This window comes from Macrosteles quadrilineatus, unplaced genomic scaffold (assembly GCF_028750875.1).
Source record: "Macrosteles quadrilineatus isolate MER2022 unplaced genomic scaffold, UCM_ALF_1.0 Scaffold_9__3_contigs__length_116548681, whole genome shotgun sequence".
Taxonomy (NCBI): domain Eukaryota; kingdom Metazoa; phylum Arthropoda; class Insecta; order Hemiptera; family Cicadellidae; genus Macrosteles; species Macrosteles quadrilineatus.
In genome coordinates, this window is record NW_026542602.1 from 8,547,607 (window position 1) to 8,572,209 (window position 24,603).

Consider the following 24,603-nt stretch of genomic DNA (forward strand, 5'->3'; position numbering starts at 1 on the left):
CTTGGCTTTAGTTCATTATTTCTCCGCTATCTGTTATTTAGGGTGGTAATTTTGAGTTGGTTATGATCGTAAAGAATGCTGTTATTATTAAACTAGTGTGATTTTCAATATGAACACTTGCATTGACAAGACTTTAAACCTAAACAAGAATCACAGAGCCCCTGGATACCTTATGGGTATAGAATAGAAACATTGTGGTGCTTAAGGGGAGAAAGGAGGTTAGAAAATAGTTTAAACACATAAAACCGTAAAACCAAATAATTTCTCCATTTTACAGGTGAGTAGAGACGTGGTAGAGACTCTACTGGCCTACACTCAGCCTGTGGCCGCGGACCCGAGCTCTGAGACAGAGGCTCTCAACAAGAGTCTGTGGACACTCATGGTGACAGAGGTGTTGAAGTTTACTGTAGCAACTCCACACAACTTCTTGCCTGGACTGTCCCTGCTGTCTGAGCTGCTGCCTCTACCTCTACAGGTAAACATTTCAAATTACAATGGCGCGTAAGAAGTAATGAAGAAGGTCTCCGATCAACACTTAGAGTCACTTTAGACGCAATCCAACGGCAATCAACGGTTGGAACTGTACAAATTAACATAAGGGACAGGGGTAGAGGAAGAGTTTTTGTACAGATAGATCCTGCTCGATACCAATAGGTCTATAGGTCCCAAATATGTCTCAGATGAGGTATTAGTGTTTAATCACAGAGATGCTATGGTGTTCCATACAACTTTAATATATTAAGGGATATTGTGCAAATTTTCCGTCATATTTAGTAAAAAAGTAAGTTTTCACGTTTCAATATGTGGAATCTGATCACTTCCTCAGATGAGAAAATATCTAATGCATAACAATAGTTCACAAACCTAGCAAAAGCTGGAAACTTACAAAAGAAAATCCACAAAAAGAACCCTACAGTGATCAAAACAATAGATTAAAATCCATTGTTGTAGCCCCGAAACAGCTATTTAGACTAGAATAAGGTGAAGGTTATTACCTTGTCTGCAGTTCCAAAATTGTAGATTGTACTTTAGTAGTTACATGTTTCGGCAGAACGCCATTGTCAAACTGTCGTAGGCCTACTTAAATGTATTTTATTCGTCCGTATGTGTCTTCTTGTATGTGTCGTCGTGTACGTGTCATCGTGTGTATGTGAACTAAATGTCTACCTGACGAAGCTACAATAAGTGGATTTTGATGTTCCTGTACTACTACAGTTTGACAATGGCGTTCCGCCGAAACATGTAACTATTAAAGTACAAACTACAATTTTGGAACTGCAGACGAGGTAATAACCTTCACATTATTCTAGTCAAAACAATAAATTAAGAAACTCTCCCCAAAAAATAATAAGAATTATGCAAATCCAGTGGAAACATCTGCACAAGATAATGACTCCAGCAAGACCCACTAGTTAGTTTGAGTCTCTTCTGTCTTTCACTATCAGGATGGGAAATGTCTGTAATAACCCCTAAAAAAACCTAATCCTAAAAAACGTAAATTTTCACCTACACTAAAAAAGTTCAAAAGAATTTTATAACACAAGTCATCATGACTTAACTCGTTAAATATCTTAAAATCAACATTTAATTCAGACTCAAACAATTAGGTAATTTCATTTAACTTACCTACTCTTCTTTAAATAAACATGAAATTGTCTCAGGTTCAAACGAGGTCGCCTCTGCCTGATGAGGAGATCAAAAGAGTGGTGAACTGTCGCAAGCTGTGGTCAGCTCATCTTCACTGCCTCGGCAGTCTGATACACGAGACTATCACCACGATGTGCTGCTCCAGCTACAGCCCCCTGCTGCAGCTGCTGAGGAGTGTGTGCTCCCAACTGGCTGATCTGGCGGCACCTACGGCCCTCACGGTAAGTCTACTGAGGAGGTTTCCGGTTCAGTGAGAAAAGTAAGATGCTTTTTGATGGTTTGGTACCTGGCCCAGTTGTCCTTGATTGGGCTTTATTGTTTTATACAGTCGGAGTTGGAGAAACAGCTGATCCTAGTCGATATTAAAGCTGTTCATCCACAACTCATCTTTACTTTGAAATACTCACCCTGACATATCAAAATAATGTAAAATCTAATACAATCCACCTGAATAATTGACAAAAACTTAGATTTAGTTGACATCTTTACACTTGTGTGCAAATTGAATGCAAAAAAAAAATAATAAAAAAAAATTAAATTAAATTAAAAAAATTAATACAGTCTGAATGTAGAATGTAAAATTGGGTGAGATGGCCTAAACTTTGTGACTACTGTTTACTGTTATTAGTTTATTTCTAACTATTTATTCAGCCCAATGATTACACACGGGGATCAAACTATTCAGTGTTCTAGTTCTAAAGCTTACACAACTCACAGTGTGGTAAAAGTGTGTAAATGAACATTATTTTAGATTAGCTATTTCAGCAGATTTTTTCACTTCACTTTAAAACTGTAAAACGTGTTTACCCCAAGCAAAACCTTAAACCAGAGTGATACTACAGGTGACTCGAGCGGTGTTGGATTCTATCGTGAAGGCTGTGACACCGCCGGAGCGTCCGGTGACTAGTCACATGATGCGACTGTTGACGTTCCTCGCCTGTATGACAACACACGCCAGTGTCAAAGCGGCGCTCCTCAACCTGATCGTCCGACAACCGTCGTCTGACAAGGCTCACCAGCGCTACCCAGATCTAGTCGTCAGTCTGTGTCATATACTCAGGGCACCTCACGACTGTCCTACACATGTCCAGGCTCAGGTCGGTGTTGTAAATTGTATGAAAGTGTGTTATTATTGTGTTTAACAGACCAGGAAAAAGGCTTAATTACCTTTTGTTGCCTTATGGTCGTTTCCTCCTGACTGGATTATACACAATTCAGCTCTTCAGTCATTGTCAGTTTCTTGTATAAAAACTAATAGCTTGAAGAGGTGTGTCAATAGTAAAAAAAAAAAAAAAAACAATAACGATGTAAAGTAGTTGTACATCACATAAAACAAAACACTAAACGATAGTTTAAGAGTTTAGCCAGAAGGCAAAAACGGGTGATTTTATCTTTTGCTTCTGCTTGGTGTCCGAAATTACCCACAAATAAATAAAGACTTGGATGTTTCATGCGTTAGGTACTCTAGAAGAAGGTTAAAAGAAGTCTGAAACGTTTGGTGTTGCGTTGGTGCTGTCCGTATGTCTTCACTGTCAAGCAATTGCATAGGGAATGGTCCAGCAAATTATTAAAAATTAAAAAAAAATCAGCTAATTAATCTCAAACAACTTCAACCTTTATATTCAAAAAGTATATGTAAAACATCGGTGTTTGTTGTAGGAATGTATTGTGTCCGTGGTGCAGTCGCTGTGCCACTGTGAGCTGACCCTGGTGCCGCCGCCGGGGGTTGTGCTAGTCGGAGCGACCACCCCCCACCCTGACACATACCTCGCCAACACACTGCCTCCGCGCGACCTGCTCGGCACACTGCTGCTGGTCATGTTGGAACACGTCGGAGACGCCAGGAACAACCTCACTACACTGCAGCCGTCTCTACGCACCTTCCTCATGCTGACGGAACACGACTACGGGTTCTTCCACTTGAAAAAGTAAGGTGTTTGATGAAATTGTTGGCAACGGCAACGGTATTAGATGTTAGCTTTTGGATGATGAAGTAGACCTTCCGCCTTCCATTACGATTTGTTGCGAGTTTTAGAATAAACGAGGGTTTTGAATTGAGCGACCAATATAGTGTGTTTATGTCGGACAGGAAAACATTGAAAGTAATAAAGAAAATACCTTTTAGACTGTAGCAAATTCTGTGGGTGGCTAATTCAGTTATATTCATGAATAAAAATTGGCTAAAGGTAGTCCAATAATAAAGACCTAACTAAAACTGAACATTGTTGTTTTCCAATTTATATTCTATGGTAAATTATCAAATACTTTCCATACATAGAATATCTACTACTATAGTATCCAAATCGAAAGCCAATGGTTTTGGTTTATGAAATGTTTGGGACAATATCCGCAGTATTCTTAAATAACAATTTGACGAGTTTTAGGACTTATTTTATTTATTTTACTGGTGTTTAAATTTATCTATACAACAATTAATTAACTCAACACAAAGCCCACAAAAATGAAAACCATAATGCAACACTTTGTTTAATTATTATTCTTATTATTATTGTGACCCTTGTTTGGAATATATTATTGATTAATTAACACAATTACCATATCCAACCACAGTTGTTGTTATCACGACTAGTTTCGTTCTTTAGAACTTAGTTAGGTCATTGTGTGCAACCACATCATCAATGTGGAATGTGGATATTATACATTGTGGTATGTCAATAGGTTCTTTAAAACACTGTCACAATCACAATAACTAAAACTTGCAGGGCCGGATTTAGCATTTTTGCGCCCCTAGGCCCAAATAATTTTCCGCCCCCTAGTCTGGCCACAGTTACTTTCCTTTAAACCTTAACTATATCATGCCCATAGGCCTAAGTTAATTGATTGAATACCACTCCTCGTTGGAATCATTGCAAGTTTTTTTTTTTAAGAATTGACTTGTTTACCCTTAACAAAATGTCGTCTTAAACACTTTTAGCAATTTTATGCTTTTAATTAATGCTCACGTTTGTGGCCGTGGGACTGAAACGAAACAACTCAACCCACCGAGCATTCCTGCAAAAAACATGGCCATTGATTCCAATTCCAGATCCAAAAACATTTGCTCCAAACGAAACCAAGATTAAACATACTCCAGTAGATTTGTCGTCATTTTGGATTAGCTGAAAACAATTCTTGTTGTTTAAGGAGTATGTTTTATCTATGTTTAAACCTAGTTTATCCAAAATAAAACGATCTAATCATCAACAATAGCTAGGTCGTCTCCTGTAATTATTACAAGAAATTTAAACACACATCAATAGAACTAACCCAAAAATAATAGCAACAAAATTACGTTAAAACTAATGTCCAGTGTCACCAACATGAACTAGACATGAAAACAATTTTGAATTAACAATGTCATAAGAAGTCGACTTGATTAATATTTAATCTATGGTCGCACTGCACTTAGGTTAATTTCCAAAGCAAAACAGAGCAATGCAATATTCCGGCCAACCGTACCGATCCTCAGATCTGAGTACAAAAAATTACAGCATTAATGGTGCTTTGGAGGGTATTTCATTTTTCTAAAATCTAATGCAATCTGAGATGGATATTTTTTGTTAATTTCAAAGGTAAATTCATCGTTGTTTTATTATTCAACACAACTTATTATATATTTTAACTTGATCCTGCAGATTGTTGTAAACTAATCAAAAGATTAGTTAATAACTTTTGTTTTGTGAGTTGAGGGTGGTACTGTAACAATGTCTAGCACGCATGCGCCCCTAATCACTCTGATCAGTAGTGCCGAGCCCGACCCAGCATAATGTGGCAGTGCAGTGGCAATATGATGCGTACTCCTTGGGCGCACGTCAACGTCAACATCCCTATAACCTACTCCCGTATAACCAATGTTCGCTACCAATTTTGTAACGAAATTGATGCGTAATTCTGAAAAATATTTTAAATTTCCTAACAATAATTATTTCTTCATTCTTTTTATGAACTTCAGAATCACAATGCTTTAGAGTTTTTTTTATCAACTATGACTATTTATTTTTATTTTTATATAGCCGCCTAAGTATAAAAAAATTCACTCTCGGCCGTGCGCCCTCTGGGACCTTGCGCCCATAGGCCCGGGCCTACCGGGCCTATTGGGAAATCCGGCCCTGAAAACTTGTCATGTTAATAAAATAACTATGGAATAAAAATTGATAAAACTGATTAAAACTATACAGGCTGATCAGCACTATCTTATCACTGCCACTGACTAAATAAAACTTACTGAATAATGTTTCTTCTTCTCTCCAGTGCCACCTGTATTTCAGTTTGTGTTGTTCTTCTTATTTTATACTTTTTTTATTTGTATTGTCAATATATGTATCAAATATAATATTTTACTGGAAAAAAGTCTGATCATTTAGAATGTTACATGGGTAGAGTTGTTTAGCTTTGTATATGGTGAATTCTTTAACATAAAGCTTAACACATTGTTTCAGCTGCCTGGAGAAGAAGCCAGAAGCACTGATGAACTTGGTGGCTAAGATAGTAAGTGTGTGGAACACTGAACGTACAGATTGTCTCAGTACACTCAGCACTCTATTGGAGCTTCTAAGAGGCTGTATTACTCCTGACGCACCCGATGAGGTAAAAAAAGTCATAAGTTTGTGACGGTTTTCACTACTGATGTCTTGACAATTTCAATAAGTTAGGTTTCAGATTGGTTTTTGTTTTATTAGCTGTCGGTTTTAAATTGAAAAAATCATCGCACACTTCATTCACGATCACAGCTAATCCTGCATATCTCCCGCAGTCTTATTGACATCAATATCGTCTCTCGTGATCATGTAAAACGTTATCGTCACTCTTGTGGGGAAAGCTTACAATTTTCGTGTAGACATCACCATCGCATGAAACGATTACGCAACAATCGATAAACTGTAACTGATATATTCCATCAATTCTGAGTTGCTCAGTTTTGGTTTTTTGCCGAAAAACACTAAAACTGGCATCCGACTTTAAAAAGCTGACTTATCCCTAGTTTTAACCTATTGAGCTGAAAATGCTGTCAATCGGATCCAACAGCTAACATAAGATATAACATGAACAAACTTCAACGAACTACCTATGTGAGTGTAACTCTAGAAACAGCTAAAAGTTGAACTTGACATGTGCTGAATGTAGCCTGGCATTTTAAAAACACAAAATGGTGGAGGACAATTAAAATTAAAATATTTACCATTTATTTACTGCATTTTGTTGTTTCAGGTGTTAGGACTGCCTGCCCGAGCAATCACCTTGTCTCCGCCAGAGCTTGCCAACATTCTCGGATGGGAAAAAAACTCTGAGGAAAAGAAGCATCCTCTCTACACTGTTGATACTTTACTTCAGGTATTAGGCATCAAAATACATTTTTAACACAATAGTCCCGTATTAAAAGATGTCAAATTTCTTTACAAGTTTGGTTGTGAAACTATTTAAATACTCCTCTGGACCACTGATTAGGCTTCTTAAATTAATTTTATAATTGTCTGTGAAACAATATACTCTTCAGCTTTCTTGGCCACCTTTGAGCCTACAAATCTTTCTAACTTAAAAACTTTTTTTTTAATATTTTTTTTTTAGCGTAAGGTTTTTGTCTTTCATGTCTCTTGATGAACTTCAGGTGAACCTGCTGTCCCTGCAATACTTAAAATCTTGGCCTTGTGCCCTAAATTATTACATCATTAACATCAGATGAAAACTGCCAACATCTTTCTGTTCCTAATCCTAGATCCATCCTATTCCTTTTTTACGTTTTCTGCCAAAATCTCTTAAGGCACAGTCTTAAACATTGATAATTTTAGGAAAGCCGATCTGAAGATGAAACCTTGGAATCCCTCTGTGAAAATGTTACGGAGTTGATTCGGTTGTTGGAAGAAGAAGGATCAAAACCTCTTGAGACAAAAGGTAAAAAAAGTGTTAAGATTAATGGGAGTTAAAAATTTAAAAAGATACATGTTTGGTTTGAAATTGACCTTATGTCAGGCCTAAGACACACGACTTGTTCATCATAGTTTAATTCATTTTAATCATTGGTTGTAAAAAATTATCATTATGGCTCATGAAGAGTCGTAAGATTAACTTGTGTCATTCTTTGTTGGGTAGGCCTGCTACTTTATTTTTCATCATTCTATAGGTAAAGGACATAGGTTTACAATTATGCAAATGATTTCCCTGTAGAGGTCGGCAATATTTGATTATTGTGTTCAAAGAGATCCGCCAGGTTGAGGCAACATTAGTTATTTGTGCAACTAGTAAGAAAAGTGAGCAATTGACTCACTCGAGAGAAATCCTTACTCACGAGCCGTAGGCGAGTGAGGAATGGTTTCTCGAGTGAGGCAATTGCACTTTGCACTCGAGTTGCACATTATATTTTTCCTACAGTTACCATAAAACAAATAAATTGGTAAAGAAACGTAACATATTTTTACACAGAAGTGAACTTTTAATATGACATTTAGTGTGAAATGACAAATACAACAGTACAACAGCTGATCAGCTGATTTACAGCCAGTGCTGCCAACGTATTTCGCGCGCATACAACCTTGTCTGCATGTTACGCGCTCACTATTTCGTGCCTTCACGTTGCAAATCTGGAGTGAGACAAAGTAATTAGAGTGAGACAATGTTAACATTGTCTCACTGGTGAGCGAATTGGCCACTTTGCTTTCTCAAATCAGTGAGAGAACATGTACATTGTTAGGTAACTGTAGGAAAAATTTTTTTTTTGATTGCATAGCAGGAAGATGGTCTTGTCATTTCTTGAAGGAAAGATTCCAATGTTCTCCTACATGAATATATGCAATCTGGTATATAAAAGAAAAAACTCAACTGTTTCTTAGTTTGTCTGTTAACAACTGAAAAAGTCTTGTGAAACATAGCAAAAGCAGAAAATTTTTATTTGTACCTAAGTTTTCCTATTCCTGGTCCACAGAAGTGCCAGAACCGATGTTGCCGTCGCCAGACACATTGTTGGCTCAGTTCTCGGCTCGGCCTGTGTTTGTGGTGGGGGAAGTAGAAGACGACAGACTCGCCGCAGGCTACTGGCTCTCCGTACCTCCACCGGACGATCAGGATAGCGAGATGCAACAGGTAAACTACTTTCCAATAACATCAATAATCGTTTGGGATTGAATAAAAAAGTATACCATTAATGACAGCAGTAAGTTAGTGGTACAGTGTACTGGCTCTTGTTCAGATTTGTAGGTTTGAATGGCCACTTATTATCCCAATTTACCTACTTGCTCAAAGGAGCTGTGTTGTCCCCTGCTTAAAAAAGTCCCCAGTTTTCCAGCACTGATTATTAGTTTTTTTTTTTAGAAGTTTAGCCTTTTTAACTCTTTAGTTGTCCATTCGCATCCAAAGGCTGTTGGTGGATGTATCCAGCAAAGAAGGATAGAAACATAAAAAAAGCAAGGATAAGCTAACTCATTTGTAGGTTCTCTAATGATAAATTGTATGTGACAGCTTCGGGAAGCAAATCTCTGACTTTACTACTATGGTGTTATGGTTCATCGTACAAATACTTAGACACAAAGAAACGTAGGTGTTTTGGCGTATCCAATATGGAACTTGTGGTAGTTTTGAGGTTTTTTTTAGTTTGGACACACGCTTAATTTCAAAGGGCCTGAGCAAGAAAATCTACAGTAATCTATTTTACTTTAATTGCTTCATACAGTCAGTCTATATCACGATTGGTGATACTCATTTAGAAAGTTCCAAGTGTCGAAGAAGTCCACTTGGAGGCGAAAATGTAATGATGTGAACGTTTTGTGGTACAACGATCTGAAACTCGTTCAACATGATTCATAATAATTACTAGATAATCCGTATAATTAAGTAAATACATCTGATTCGTAGACTGAGAAAGTTGGAAACGACACTGCGACACAACATGTAACATTCTTTTTGTGACTACCGATAGGTATTCCATCCACATTACGGTAATGTTTTACTGTTTGCTTCCCAGGTTGCAGCAGACCTGTTGGAAGTGGTAGCCAAGGATGTTCCTGACTTCCCGTTGGCGGAGAAAGTTGCGACTTTGTGTAGACACAAGGCAGTGGGGGACTTGGACACCTCTACTTCACCCAACACGCACACAAACACCACAGCAGACAACTCTAGTCGACGACCCTTCGGTATGTCATCTAATGATTTAATCTTGCTTTTGGAAGCATTTACATTTGTTATTAGACCTATAGAAATTAGGCTAGGCCTAAGTGTTGTTGAAAACAGATCCATTGACAACAGATCCAGGAGCATGGACTAACATCAAATTAGATGAACTGGAAACTTGATAACCGAGGAATTTGCCAACTCTTCCAGAGACAGAACTTGCAGACAAATTCACTAACTCTGCTGAGGTTGGCAGAGCTAGTAAACTGTCTAACCAAGCAATTCACTAATTCTCCAAAGCGACTGAACTGGACAGCTGAGGAATTTGCCAACCCACTGTAAAAATGGGTTATTGGATTATAGGTTTAGCGCCAGCATTCACCAGCTACTATTTCTATGCCTTGCACATCGTCCAATGGTTTTGTGTGTAAATTAATATTGTTTCCAAGGATAGATAATTAGTAATATTGGGGGTACTATAATATTAGATATGGTGGGTTAAAAAACTAACCATTGTAACTTGTGTTGGGTGTATTGTATGTGAACTTAATCACCCCGTTTCTACAGTCGCACCCATGCGAGGCCGAGGGTTCCGAGGGTCCGTGCAGCGAGGAGACATGTTCAGGTCTCGTCCGCCCAACACGTCTCGTCCCCCCTCCCTCCATGTGGATGACTTTGTGGCTCTGGAGACCTGTGGCGCTCAGCCTACTGGTCCGACAGGTTACAACAAGATATCTATGAGGGCCGCACAGGTATGCACAACAAAAAACTATTTTTTCAGCTATTTTGGAATCTTTAAAAATTGGCTAAGAAAAGTTAAACTTGATGCAGATCTAGAAAAGTTTTTTTCAACCTCTTTTAAAATTAACAATTTATGTCACGTAGCAGCTTACTTTAGTATAAGTATTATTTTGAAAATACATTTAATTTTGAGAACATTACTTTTACTGATCATTGACTATCTCTAAAAACTAACGTTTTAAAATTTTTTGACACAATTTTTCTCTTTTAGGATATAATTGCCTCGAGAGTTCGTGGAAGACCTCGGCCATTTGGTGTTGACCGTGGAGGAAGGTTTTTCCCTACACCGTATCCTGGCAGAAGAGAAAGTGGTAATTTTCCATATTCATGTTATTTTATTAATTGGATAGCAAGTGGAAGGTCGTCGGTCCAATTATGAGGAGTGAAAGAATCAAGTGGATGATTAGATAGTTTTTAAAGAGATAGAGTTCAGCCAGCTTAGCTACAAAATTTAAAAAAAGTATCCAGGGTATATTTAAACAAATCATAAAATTGCTGTTTTGTACTAATCTAAGACTTCTTTGGAGAGATTAATCGGAAGAGAAGTCTGAAACCTCCATTATTCCAATTTGTGGCCTCAACAAAATGTTTAGTTTTATTAGTGATTATTAGATGCATAATATAAAACAAATAAAAAAGTAAGGAGAACAGTTTTAAGTCAATTGCTTTTAGTTTTAAGCTAGCTGTGAGAGGAGGTTGGGGTTATTTTATTGAGTTTAGGAGGATTTATATTTTAGTCTGTACTGGTAACGTACGTGTAGGCTAATCCCCACCTCAATTGGGTAATGTTGCATTGCTATTTAGGGATGGACTTATTGTCTTGGTGATGAAGCAAGGCTCATAATCTTAACTATTTTCTGCATTGGTTACTCCTGGCAAGTCTTGACGTCTTTGCCTGTGTATTCATTATTTTCCAGAGGGTTTGTGTTGTGAAGCATTTTTGCATGTGTTGTAGATGGAAGAGAAAGCCTATCCCCGCACTGGCACGCTGAAGCTGCAGGCAGCTCGGGCCCCAGTGGGGGGAGTTTCAGGGCTTTGCCCCCTGACATGAGGTCCGGCCACTTCTCCAACGGGCGAGCTCCACTACGGGCCCCTCCCCCGCCCAGCCACTCTTGGCCGACCAAGGACAGCAGGGAGCGGTTCTCATCCCCCAACATGAGAGCGGGGCCTCCCCATCGCAGCGAGCAGAATAGACACATGGGACGCTTCTTTTCTAGATAATTGTGCTTTGATGTTGGTTTGAAACTTAAAAACATATTGAGAATTGATTGTTTAAAATTAGTGCGAGTGGAATGATTGGGAGATAACTCTTTTGTTATGTTCAAAATTTTAACAAGTGGAAAAATCAGTAGAATTTGTGGTAGGTATAAGCTATAAAGGTTAGTTTTTTTTACACGAAAGGGCACATGGCTAAGTAATACATTTACTAAGAAGAGTCAACTTGGAACTTTTAATATAGTAACTCTATTTCACAATCATGAATAATGATTGATTTAAGAACCACGTTAACTAACTGTGTAATGTATTGACATTTTTATAAGTTGATTTTACACTTCTACATTTACCAATGTGTTTATGTATCCTAAAACCCATTGTCGTGTCAATTCGAACGTTTTCAAATGTTTCACAGAATTGGAAGTTGTCCATATTTTTATTGTAAACTGTCTTATACTTTTATTTGTTGACTTTCCAAAAGTTGATATCTAAATGGCATTAGATGTTATGCATGAAAACCAGTCCAATGTTTTTTAAGGTTAGGTATTCTTTATGCACAAGGTGTGGCTATAAAATAACGATACTGGTTTTCTAAGAATGAGCCTCAAGGCCAATTTTCATATTGCCTCTTTCCGACCGGTTACGCTACGACACTAGGTTGCTTAGTTCAGCCCAAGTCTTCATTTGTGTATATGATTCTCATCAGAAAAATATGGAACAACATTGCCGTGGAAATTTGTTGTAGAGCTCAGTTAGTCCACAACAGAGACTTGGTGCTCAAAATCATCATGCCTGAACAAAAGTACTCACGGATGGAAATTTCTTCTAACACCTTGGAAAGCAGTAAACATCAAGAAAGATCCTAAACTGTTAGGGTATTTTTTTCAAGTGTTTTAATAGTGATTCACAAAAAAATTTACATGTTGCTCAGTTATATTGCCAACTATTTTCTGACGAGAAGCAAGTACACAACCCAAATACAAGCGAAGGCTGTAGTCGAACTAAGCAGCCTGGAATCCTCAAACAATGAATAATAAATTTATTTCCTCAAAAACAAACAATCATCAAATCATAAGACAATTCGGAAATTAACTGACCACTTTGTCCATTTGTGGTCAGTGCACAAAACTTATCTTATCTATGATACATTAAATAAAGAGTTCAGTCTTATCATGCCAGTTACTAAACACGCTGTAATGTGGAGGGGGATGTCAGGCAACTTGGCAATATGGCGTTTTGCCTTAATGCTCATGCAGTTTTTCTTTTAAAAATGCCTCTTATTTTATAGCCACACCTAGGATAAATACAAAACTAGTACAAGTTGAAACGAATAGTTGTATGATACTTGTAAGCTTGTGCAGTGAATCTAGAATATAAGTGGTTACTTTAACATGTATACTAACTGAAGGAGATTGTAAATTTTTTTTAATCGCCACCACAAACAAATTGAGGTGTAAAGTGAATTTAGCATTTAAAGTTACTTTGTATTACATATTTTAACTGTACATTTTGTGTATATTTTAATAGAATAGTTTAGTTTCTTTTCTATGTACTCATAAAGATGGAATAAAATTGCTTTACCTTAAATTAAATTCTGTACGTAATATTAATGTTTACCTCTGAAATGAAATTTTATATAAAAAAATTGACAGCTAGCCTGTCCAGTATTGTACCAAATTACACGCTGGTACCAAATGAGGCATATTTTCCTGTACATGTGCAGAATCCCAATATAAATTAAAATATGCTAAAAAATAAGCACAAAATTGAAATTAATTTTTTTTAAATTAACATGGACCTTATGGGTTGCCATGTTGGTGACAAAATAACAACAAAATATAAACAGATAATCAAAACAAATGAAAGAAATTCCAATCGCATGTGTTTTATTTACAGCGTGGGGTGAAAATAGAGAAGTTTGCACAATACATACTTTTGGTCGAGTTTTCAACCACTGGGTGAGCTCTCGCAATTTCTAAAAATTACCAAAAGCAGTAAAAGAATAAAAAGATTTTTACCAGACTTTTTTAGTAATGAAATAACAGTATATTACACAATTGTGTAAAGATACCCCAACATTTAAATCAAAACAAACAAAATTAAAATATCTATTAAATTATTTATTCATAGAATGGTCTAACTTTATTTTTACTGTCCATTTGATAAATTGGTGGTGGATTTTCTCGTAACGTTTCTTTGATTAAGGCGGTAAAAGATAATAACGAACCGTTTGAGCCCTTCTATGTCTATTCCACTAGAATTATCTGACATTCTAACAATCTTTTAGCAAATCTTTGAGTTCACCAAGGGTCGAGGAAAGAATATGTGAGTTTTCGACAGATGAACAATTTTGAATTGGTCGTTACCAGCTGATCCGTTACTTTACCACACTAATATTGTGCTGTGAAGAAAGTAAAAAATGTGGTAAATTGATCTCTTCCATTCTAAAAATGTAATGGAGAAGCTAGTTTAAAAAACGGTCATAAGTAAAAGTCATACTCAATGATTTGTCACTATTTTTTTTCTAAAAACTGTGTTGAAGCCAAAGGATCAATAAAACACCAGATTGTATCTCCCTTCGATATTATTCTTTGAATAAATTAACACAATTTGTATGATACATAGCTACAAAAATTGGCTAGCTTAATCTATACGCATACAAAAACACAATCTCCATTAAAATACATTACAATTTCATCATATTATATATGTTCTCAGATACTGACAGTTAAAATAATATATACAATATTGAAAACAACATCTACATAACATTCATAAATTTTTAAGTAGTATTCATACCGGTGTTGAACAAGCTAGTTGAGGTAATTCAATGCACATTATATGGCCCAAGTAAAGAATTAAAAAAATAAACTTGAAATAGAAATTATCACAACACAACAAATCTGACAAAATCATTACAAGTACGTTAAAATATGCATGCATTCTGAAACTTAGAAGATTGGTAACCAACATAAATTGTAGAATAGAACCTCCATAATCCGGCCTCTCGTAATCTAGCTCAATCCCACCCACCAAAAAAAGTCAGCTTCAAATTTCTTATTAAAGTTCAGTTCATTATAGAATATTCATCATTACTTTAATATAAATTTACAAAACTACTCTTAGCCCAGGCAGATTAGACTTGTAGCTCCAAAAAATTGGGGGAAATCTTTTTAATCTGCTCTGGAGATCCTAAATAAGTTAAAAATGAGTTTGCGACGGATTCTGAAGTTAGCCAAGTGTATGGGAGGCAAAAAACTAGGCCGATTTTGCTCATAACTCGAAAACAGTGCATCCCACAAAAAAAGTGTTTGCGTACGTTTTTTTAAGAACATTAAATTTTGCGTCAAATGACGTTAAGATCATCAAATCTGGTTCAGTCGTTCTGCTACAACAGGATGTCAAAGTTCAGTAATTTTAACCGAAAACTATCTGGCGGAATACGCTGTAATCATCAAGAATAGGATGACAAGGAGAATGTTAAAACTACTGAACTTTGACGACCTGTTGTAGCAGAACGACTGACTCGTTTTTGATGATTTTAACATCATTCAACGCGGAATTTAATGTTCTTTAGAAAAATATGTTAAAACCTTTTTTTTGTAGGATGCACTGTTTTATAAGCGAATAAATAGAAATGAACAAAATCGTTGCTAACTCATTTTTAACTTATTTAGGATCTCCAGAGCAGATTAAAACAATTTCCAGCTTTCCCCAAATTTTTAGGAGCTACAAGTCTATGCCTGGGCTAAGAATAGTTTTGTAAATTTGTAGAACAGTTGAATATTCTATACTGAACTTAATCGCTAACAAAACGGAACTGCACTATTACAGTACTGGCAAGTGGTGACGAATGGCGAGACAAAACATGGATTTCAGATGTCCGGCACCTGCTCATTAAATGCTCTCTTGATGGTCGGGCCTTCTTCTTAATCCAGCCTGCCGCACATCCCACTAAGCCGGATTATCGAGGTTCCACAGAATTTATCACTCAGGCCCAAGTCAATTTTGGAAGCCTCGTTTGGGAAATAAGGAAGGGTTATTAAGACAGTTTGGCCCATGTGATTAATTGTATTTGTCATACTGCACCATTATTTAAGCAAATTAATTCACAAAACCATTTTGTTCACTTTTTATTTCCAATTAATTGGTCTTACCATTGATAAGGAGGTATTTACTCAAGTAAAATACACAATGGAACAAAATTCTAACCACAAATGAATTTTAATAACAGTATTACATCAGCACAATCTGTCGGTGGCCGGTTTTTATTTTAAAAGTCAAAGGTACTTAACCTGTAATTCAAACTAGATACGACAAACAAAAGAAAACATGAACTGTTACATTCAACAAATTTGGAAAATTTAAAAGCATTATTTCGTTTTTACGTTAATTAGCTCATTTAACTCAAATTCAGTCTTTCTTCGAGCAGTCAAAACTATCACAGTAGTAGAAACATAACTTACATAAGATAAATGTCAAATTTCTTAACAGAACAAGATCTTTTAAACTAGAATTACAAAGAGTATTGGTTTCTTACAATCAATTTGGAGTAAGATCTAACCCATTGACACCGGATTATTTTATAAATTAATTATTTTTTTAGGTTATTTGTCTTTTGTCGCACACAATTTCAACTCGATGTCCATATTTGACAAAAGTGTAAGCCAAAAAACGAAAATCTGTGTCCTATTGTATAGTTATAAAAGAACAACAAAAAACAGTTGTGTGCATTCATTCGCCTGTCTGATGATGATTGGAGTGTCCAATCGAAATCGATCACCACTTACCATCTTTTATATGTATGTAAATACGTCTTGAGAGTAAATAGTTATTTGTGTAACTAGTGGGCAAAGTGGCAATTTGCTGCACACGAGAGAAATGTTTACGCGCGAGCCGTAGGCGAGTGTGGAAAGTTTCTCGAGTTAGCCTATGATAGCAAAGAGTTTGCACTCGTGGTACACATTATATTTTCCCTGCAGTTACTATAAATCATATAAATAATTAGTCTTTCAAACACTGTACAACACGTTATAAGGTTAGGGTAAATCCAAACACTGAACGAAATGGGAAACGCTGCACCAGCTGATCGTAGTCGTATACCTTTAAGTGTTGCGAACTTATTTCCAAGCGTACACAGATTATGTGCATAATAAAAGCACGCTGTTGTGTTGTTTGGTTGGAATACTGGTGTATTCTAAAGTAAAAACTGTGCACCAAAGTAAGGCTTTCTGTACTATAAACTGTGCAAGGAAGCCCACTTAGTCAGGTGACTAGGGAAAAGTATAATTTATTACAAGTGTTATTTGATGTATTTTTGTACTTTCAGGTAATTTAATAACACGTACGATGCTGTTCAAGAAGTTATTTTGCAATCACTATCGCGCCACTCATCCTACACTCATCTCCATTCATACTTGGCTTGAAATATCTACTTTGTATGGTCGCCATTTCATTGATAAGTATTAAAGTATTAACTTCACTAATGCCGTCAACTTCTACCCAAGCCGAACACCGTTTATTTAAGGTGGGTCCTCCCACTAGCTAACCCACACATTAGTAAGCTCAATATGGACTGCACAGGGGATTTAAACGCGCATGTAGAAAGGCCTCAACGCTACACTCGTCTGTGCAACGAATTGGAATGAATGCCACTAAAATCATATGTCAACACTATCTCTCGCAGGTTAGAATCAACAAACTTAAGTGCTAGTGTGTTAGCAGCAAGGCTACCACGCCACGGAATGCGGTGACGAGCAACACTTAAGAAACGGCATCAATGGGTTAAATCATAACATGTTAAGGTTCACTACCTTACCACAAAAGCAGCCAATTGTCTGACACAGCTTTGATTCTGATTACTCGTGTATTTTATTGTCATAACATTTTTAATGTAACAATACAATGATTCAAAAATGCATAAAAAAGGTAATACTAAACAATAATATGCTTTGGCTACTGAAGTAGACATTTCAATATGAACCAGCTCTGTAGTGAGTTTTTTAAAGAGAAAATAGTTGACTGAGCATTGACTTTACGATACTGAAGTAGACATACCATCCATATGAACCAGCTGTTGCCAATGTTTTTAAAAAAAAGAACATAGTTATGTAAGCCAGTCACAGGTTGCGCTAATGTATAAAATTTAATTTTCCACCTTATATTTTAATTACTGAGATAGCCGATAGGAAATAAAAGATGATTATAGCTAACAAGGTCGTCCCATCAGTTTGAATACTTGACAGAAATGAGTCATTTACAAAATCACAATCTGACAGTCGCTCACTTTAACGTCCATTTTGAGTTGTAAAATGGCCAAAACTTGAACAAGTACAGCTTCAAATAGAGTGTGCTAGTGAAGATATTTTTCTCTTCTAGTTACTGGTGGAGCCACAGCTTTTACTCGGAACTCTCCACCATCGATTTAACACATGAACCTTGACTGTTTTTCTCTTAGAAACTATTTACATCCGCAAACTGTATCATTGGCTCAATTGAAATAAGTTGATAATATGAAAATGGAGTGTCTACTTCAAAGTACCGGTATTGTATTTTTAACCAAAGACTTGACTGACAACTGTATATCGAACCCAGTTTACTGTAAAACATAACCATGTATAAATGCAGGCACTGTAACAAATATTTAACAAACAAAAATTTTGTGAGCTTTAATTTTTACATACTTTTAGTGTTCTGATAATATTTTCTGCAAAACTGTTGAGCAACAATTAGTAGGTTGGGGTTTAGGATAGCTAGTCATATATAAAGATGTATAGAAATCCAGTAATTGTACTAATTTAAGTTATTTTTGTGGTTGAAGAGAATTACAAGTATATCGTAAATCAAAATAACTATCCAAGATCTTCTGTCATGTGTAGATGTTGAAATAGTTCTTAACATGGTACAGTATACAAAAAGCCACAGGTGAACTCAATGTTTAGGACAAGAAAAAAAAATATATAATTCTTAGTGACAAATATTATGTTATTACTGATTATGTTTTTATTTTCACTATGAAAAATAATTATTCTAAAGTCATCGTGATTAAAGCTACTATATAATCTACAAAATAATAATTTGTTAACACGCTAAAATAATTTAAAAATATAAACTGAGATTAAAGGACACATTAAAACACCCACAAATGCTTACACTGTATAATTAACCTAAATAAATCACTCCTCTCTTTACAGGCACTGAAATAAGGAAAAGTATAATGTACAAAAGAAAAGTCTAATAAAATCCAAAATTAATAACACAACAATTATCAAACCGTTTCAGCTCCGTACAGTACGCTTCAGCAAACACACTTACACATTTACAGTAGAAATATACATATAAACTTATACAATTTACAATATATAATAAAACTGGTAGGTTAGCTGCGATGAAACTTAAGCTGTGTGAAAATCTCCCGACGCAATTGCGAGACTAGAGGGAGAGATTAGGCTACCTAATACCCAGAAGTCACTGAAACATAACGCAAAACTAATACTTCGCAAATCTTCGGGCAAAACCTTTAGATTATAAGAAAAGTGTCTATAACCTGCATCCCAACAGAAAAATTTATGCTTGAAAGGCTAGCATTTGAAAAAAAATGTGTTGTTGAGGTGATAGCTAGCTATCTTGGAACTAAAACAACTTTTAAGATGTCAGGATAATGGGCGTGCAAACGGAAGCGACAGATGGTGTTACCGTTAAGTTTGCCATACGTGGTTAATATAAGAATTTTTCAACAATTTCTGCTAAAGTCTGCCCCTTTAAACATTGCAAAGCCAACTCATTCCTTGCTATGAATTACCAGGAGATAAAAATAATCTTTGAAAAACTTACCTCATAGAAGACTATCATCGCTATCTTGTAACTGCAATGAGTTCATTTCTTGTGAGCTTTCAGCTGGCGGAAACACTTGGACAAAATCTGAAAATAAACAAAAATATTGATTCAAAACTTTTGTTAATGAAATTCGTGGCTTACAAGAAGAAGGGAAGTAAGTACATAGGCTTATCATATGTACTTATGCCCCTTCGTGATGCAAGTGTGAAAATGATATAAGAATTGTTTAAACACGTCCTTTAAATTATTCTGAAAAGGTAACAAAATGTTTTTTTTTATTTGTGTTATAGTCTTGATTTTTTTTATTTATTCTTGATTTATCTACTTACTTCAGTACACTCCCTGTCATTTTGAGGAGGGTGTTCTTGATTACCCCACGACTGTGGAAGATTTTCACGGTTCAACGCCAATTGCAGGAGGTTAAAGAACGATATTGCTGAATGTGGTTTACAATTATATTTTTTCAATATTATCCCAAAGCAACCCAATTTGGCTCGACCCTAATTTTCCCAGTGACTTGACTGCCAAAGTGTTTGACCCGACCAAAAATTTAAAAGCGATGGTCTTCGGCAAAAAAATTACTTTTTAATAAACACATGACCACTCAATGTAAAGTGAGAAGTGAGATGATAGTTAAATCTAGTTCCCCAGCTTAATGTATGGATTACCAAAATCATGTAACTAACACCTGATCAACTCACCCGAGTCCTCTGTATGGGATCGTGAGATCGAAGGGTCAATAGCGTCCTTGATTTGACTATTGGCTCCTTTGGGGTCTAGGTCGGTGGCCCAGCTAAAGTGCATCAACGCTAAATGTGTGTTACCCAACTTCTTGTGTACCTGCAGAAGAGAAACAAACAAATTACACCAGGTAAACTTTGAAACAACCATGCAGCCTTGACTGATCCGCTGTTGACGTAAACATTTTTGAAAAAGATGCCATAGCTTACAATGAGACGTCCTTTTAGTTTGACTAGCTAAAAAAGTTGACGTATTTAAACAAAATCTGTAATTTACATTAGCCCACTCTATTAATGGCTCAATACAACTACGTCCATTTTTATTCTTACAGACGACTACTTTAACATGTGAATGGAATGTCTAGGTCTAACAGTCTACACAGAACTAACCTTCCCAGTTAGGTAGTAGACTAGAGATTCACTAGGTACGATTTCCTTGAGCTCCTCCAGTTCTTGCAGTGCCTCTTTGAGACGACCGACAGCAAAGAAGATGGAGGCACGGTGGAATTTGCACAGAGGGTTACTGGGATCTGCGGCAATAGCAGCATCCAGCGTCTGCAAGGCCTGGTCAGTCTTCTGCTGGGCATTTTGGACCTGGAGGAAAACCTAAAGTTAGCCTACTGTACAATCACTATCAGTAAGGATGAAATAAGAGTCTCATGTGTACATCACTTTGAGCCAACACAAAGTGTTATATTACTAGGTGTTCAAATTATTTCAAAATCCTTTGTCCTTTAATGATATCCTTAGGAGTAAAAGCTATTGTACACAGAGAAGCTTCTTAAAACAAGGCCAATATGTTTTTACTCTATCGAAGAACCTGTAATTGAGAGTGGACTTTGAACAACAGGCACACGGTAAAATACTAATGGATGAACCATTTCCAATTATCAATTCCTCAAAACTTCAATACCTATGTTATTGAGAAATTTTATGAACTGGAATAGGAAAAGAATTAAAGTCAATTCAGAGGAATCAGAAAACTGGAAACTGTCTCATCCAGAATTCATGTCAAAATTATTGACTAATAAATATTCATAGATTCATAGTTCAGCTACTTACGACACCAATGTGGCACATGACGACAGAATTGTGGGGGTTGATAGCGAGGGCTCGCTTGAAGTGTACCTCTGCTAACTGGAACCTCTCCTGTTTGGAGTATATTGTCCCAATCCCGAACCTGAAACAGAGTAATGCTTGAGTTTTGATTTTGAAAACTTTTTATTTTTTAACCTGACAACTTGTGACAGCTCATTACACAAAAATTTACCAGAGAGACATCCTACGGTTAACCATTTAAGAAACTGATTGAGTTGGAAACAACATAACTAAACATTAACGTTGTTATATAATTAAGATTTTAATGTATGGAATTTTTTTGTAGTAGGCCTACTATTCATAGAACTATTAAACTGAACCACAATACAAGAGTTACAACAAAAACTTACCAAGCTATATAATGTCTAGAATCTATCCGTACAGCATTTCTATAGCAGCTCATGGCTTTTTCTAGCTCCTCCGTCACCACGTATTCATGACCTAGAAGTGTGTAGGCGTACGCAAAGTTTGGATCGACCTGAAAACCAGTATTTGGTGAGTTTGGTTATTTGAAAAAGATTTATCTTAAATTAAGGGAACACTAATGTTTAAATCCTGTTTCTGTTATAAAATGGCAGTTTGTTATTCAGAAATGGAGTTCATTTGGTAATAAAATGGTGCAATGGTTTTGCATTCAATCAAATCTTAAATTGTTTAGGCTATAAGTTGGAACACATTAATAAGGGAAACATTACAATTGAACATTTTCATTAAGAGTGAATATTGATTAAACAAACTTTCCCAGCGTAAAACATTTAAGTTAAAAAAAATGAATTTATTACTCAAATATACTTTTGTCAACAATTAAAAACTGGAAATTTAATTTAAGTACAGATCCAAATTTTCCTAAATTGTGAGTGAACACCAACAACCTTTTTAGCTTATATACAACATTTTTTAGATGCTATCACTTAAACTACCGCAATTAAATTAAACTAGCTTAACAAAAGCAAATCATACAACACTTGGGTATCAATAGATAGAGCACAGGCGATGAAGAATTCTTTGTAACTAACATGCAACATCAATTAACTGAACTACGTACGGAAAGTGGCAACTCACCTGTACAGCCCGATGCATGAACTTGATCGCGGTGTCGTGCTCCTTGTGTAAACTGAAGCAGTTTCCCGCGGCGCACCAGGCGTGGGGACTGTGGCGGTCTAGTGATATAAGGTCCTGCGCCAGCGCTGACAGTGCTGCTTCCCGCTGTAGATGCCACAGAGCCGTGCTGTACAGCTCCATACCCTCCATGCGATGAGCCTCCTTCTCTCTCACTTGGGAGAAATAGCTACAAAGTCACACAACTATTAGTTTTTTTGCTGTCAAGGCAAAATCGTGAACACCTCATGCAGACAAAGTGAAATCAAGTAGCCTACATCTTCCATAGTAACGACAATATTATGGTAACTCCCGCAGTCACGGCAGATCCTTAAACCTCTACTGCTGTCTTAGCAAAGTCTGTGGCCATGGCAACACATCTTCCGCAATCGCATTAAACCGTGAACATCACTCACAAAATGTAAATTTGGGATTGCATATCTTCAGAGCTGCTTTCTGTGATTGCTAACATAAAGACTCAACTAGGGTCAACCCGACCTAAGTTTGACCCAAAAATGATTTCTGGAATGGACCACTCCCTTGGGGAAACTGTTGGCCTGACTCCGACCAAGCCAAAAATACTTAGGACCCACAGACTCCCCATATGAATCTATAAATAAATAAGGTCTTTATTTCCAAGCGTTCATCAAAGTACAAACTCTGTTTTTCATGACAACTTTGGTCCAATTAAGTAAATAAAACATTACAACAGTCTATTCATAAAATCAAAAATAAAATTATCCATACAGTTTAGGTAAACATTTCCTTTGCACAATTTCTTAAACCTATTACAACTGTACTCTTTAAAGTGGGTGGCAAAGCATTGTACTTTTTTGGGCCAAAGAAACTAAACCCCTTCTTCCCCGTTTCCAGTTTTGTCTTTGGCAAGTGCAACAGGCTGTCCTGTCGAGTACTGTGTTCACTTATTTCATGTCTAAATACCAACTTTTTCCTAAGGTATTCAGGTTTTCCCGTCTGAAGAACTTTGTGGACCAGATTTACAGTTTGTATGTCAGAGTACCCCATGATTGACAACACCTTGGCACTCAATCTGTGCTCACTAATGTGATCAATTTTTTTTCAGATTGTAGACAAATCTAAGCACTCTGTTCTGCAGCCGGGTAAGGATCATCAGATTTTCCTGAGTAAGGCAACAGGAAAAAGCAAGAAGAGCATAGTATATAACAGGAAAAATGGTTGAGCGGACAATTTCCAACTTAGAAAGTTCTGGCAAAATTGAGCTTAGTCTGCGAAGAGTTTTCAAACGTATTGTTACTGTTTTACAGATAGCTTTGACATGGTGAGAAAAATCAAGTTGTGAATCGAGAGTGACACCGAGAATCTTAAGAATATTACTTGAAATCAGTGGTTTTCCATCAACAATTAGTGACTAGAATGTGACTAGTGAATTAGATTTCATAAATCTATCTGTAACGAATCTATAAATTGAAGTCGATAATGGAAAAGTTTAGAAATAAGTTAAATAATTGAATAAACACAAAAAACATAGAACTTTTAGAGCTACTAGCTCCTTCTTTAGTATTAGTATCTTTCCGTCTGAAGAAGAGTCATGGAAAGACACTACTACAAAAGAAAAAGCTAGTAGCTCTGTAAATTCAATGTGTTATGTATTTATTTGTGTATTTTAATCCTTATATCTTAGACAACTTACTGCACGGCCTTCTGGTAGTCAGTGAGCTCCAGGTAGGCTCGGCCCAGCAGCCCCAGCACCCAGCCTGTGTTGTACTGTTGCGAAGGCAGAGACGACAGACACTCTATAGCCTTACGACATTGGAACTGAGACAGGTGTAGATACGCTGTGCCTACCTCCCTTAGTAGAGTCAACAAGCCTTCTGTAACAATCATACCAGGGATGGTTAGAAACTGAGGGATATTTTAGAATCTAAAATAATAAATATTATAAGTAGTGTATTTGCTCAAAGTGACTCCTTTTCAGCCCAAGCTAAGGATTAAAACCTGACTTTTTGCCTCGGCTGGCTGATGTGCGAGCAACTATATTTGTTGTCCTGCACCATTCTCTAAACTAAATAATTTACAAAAAGTAAATTTC

The 24,603-nt window shown here is 36.4% G+C and overlaps 2 protein-coding genes across 4 annotated transcripts in view; one reads left to right on the forward strand and one right to left on the reverse strand.

Annotated features, from left to right (window-relative positions):
- LOC129002068 (protein virilizer-like) overlaps positions 1-13,352 on the forward strand; it is a 38,811-nt gene extending 25,459 nt beyond the window's left edge. For both annotated transcript variants that reach the window (XM_054429580.1, XM_054429581.1), the window contains exons 14-25: positions 278-475; positions 1,662-1,868; positions 2,490-2,744; positions 3,307-3,575; positions 6,087-6,234; positions 6,856-6,978; positions 7,434-7,536; positions 8,564-8,721; positions 9,599-9,767; positions 10,312-10,496; positions 10,757-10,856; positions 11,501-13,352. In XM_054429580.1, coding sequence (XP_054285555.1) covers positions 278-475; positions 1,662-1,868; positions 2,490-2,744; positions 3,307-3,575; positions 6,087-6,234; positions 6,856-6,978; positions 7,434-7,536; positions 8,564-8,721; positions 9,599-9,767; positions 10,312-10,496; positions 10,757-10,856; positions 11,501-11,766 — 2,181 coding nt within the window. In that variant the 3' untranslated portion in view covers positions 11,767-13,352. The remainder of the gene's footprint in view (positions 1-277; positions 476-1,661; positions 1,869-2,489; positions 2,745-3,306; positions 3,576-6,086; positions 6,235-6,855; positions 6,979-7,433; positions 7,537-8,563; positions 8,722-9,598; positions 9,768-10,311; positions 10,497-10,756; positions 10,857-11,500) is intronic.
- A 974-nt stretch (positions 13,353-14,326) lies between these two features.
- The window catches only part of LOC129002194 (cell division cycle protein 27 homolog), a 31,739-nt gene continuing 21,462 nt past the window's right edge, over positions 14,327-24,603 (reverse strand). For both annotated transcript variants that reach the window (XM_054429831.1, XM_054429830.1), the window contains exons 9-16: positions 24,205-24,385; positions 22,497-22,722; positions 21,785-21,912; positions 21,399-21,516; positions 20,727-20,930; positions 20,298-20,436; positions 19,594-19,680; positions 14,327-19,230 (exon numbers count right to left, since the gene is read on the reverse strand). In XM_054429831.1, coding sequence (XP_054285806.1) covers positions 19,595-19,680; positions 20,298-20,436; positions 20,727-20,930; positions 21,399-21,516; positions 21,785-21,912; positions 22,497-22,722; positions 24,205-24,385 — 1,082 coding nt within the window. In that variant the 3' untranslated portion in view covers positions 14,327-19,230; position 19,594. The remainder of the gene's footprint in view (positions 19,231-19,593; positions 19,681-20,297; positions 20,437-20,726; positions 20,931-21,398; positions 21,517-21,784; positions 21,913-22,496; positions 22,723-24,204; positions 24,386-24,603) is intronic.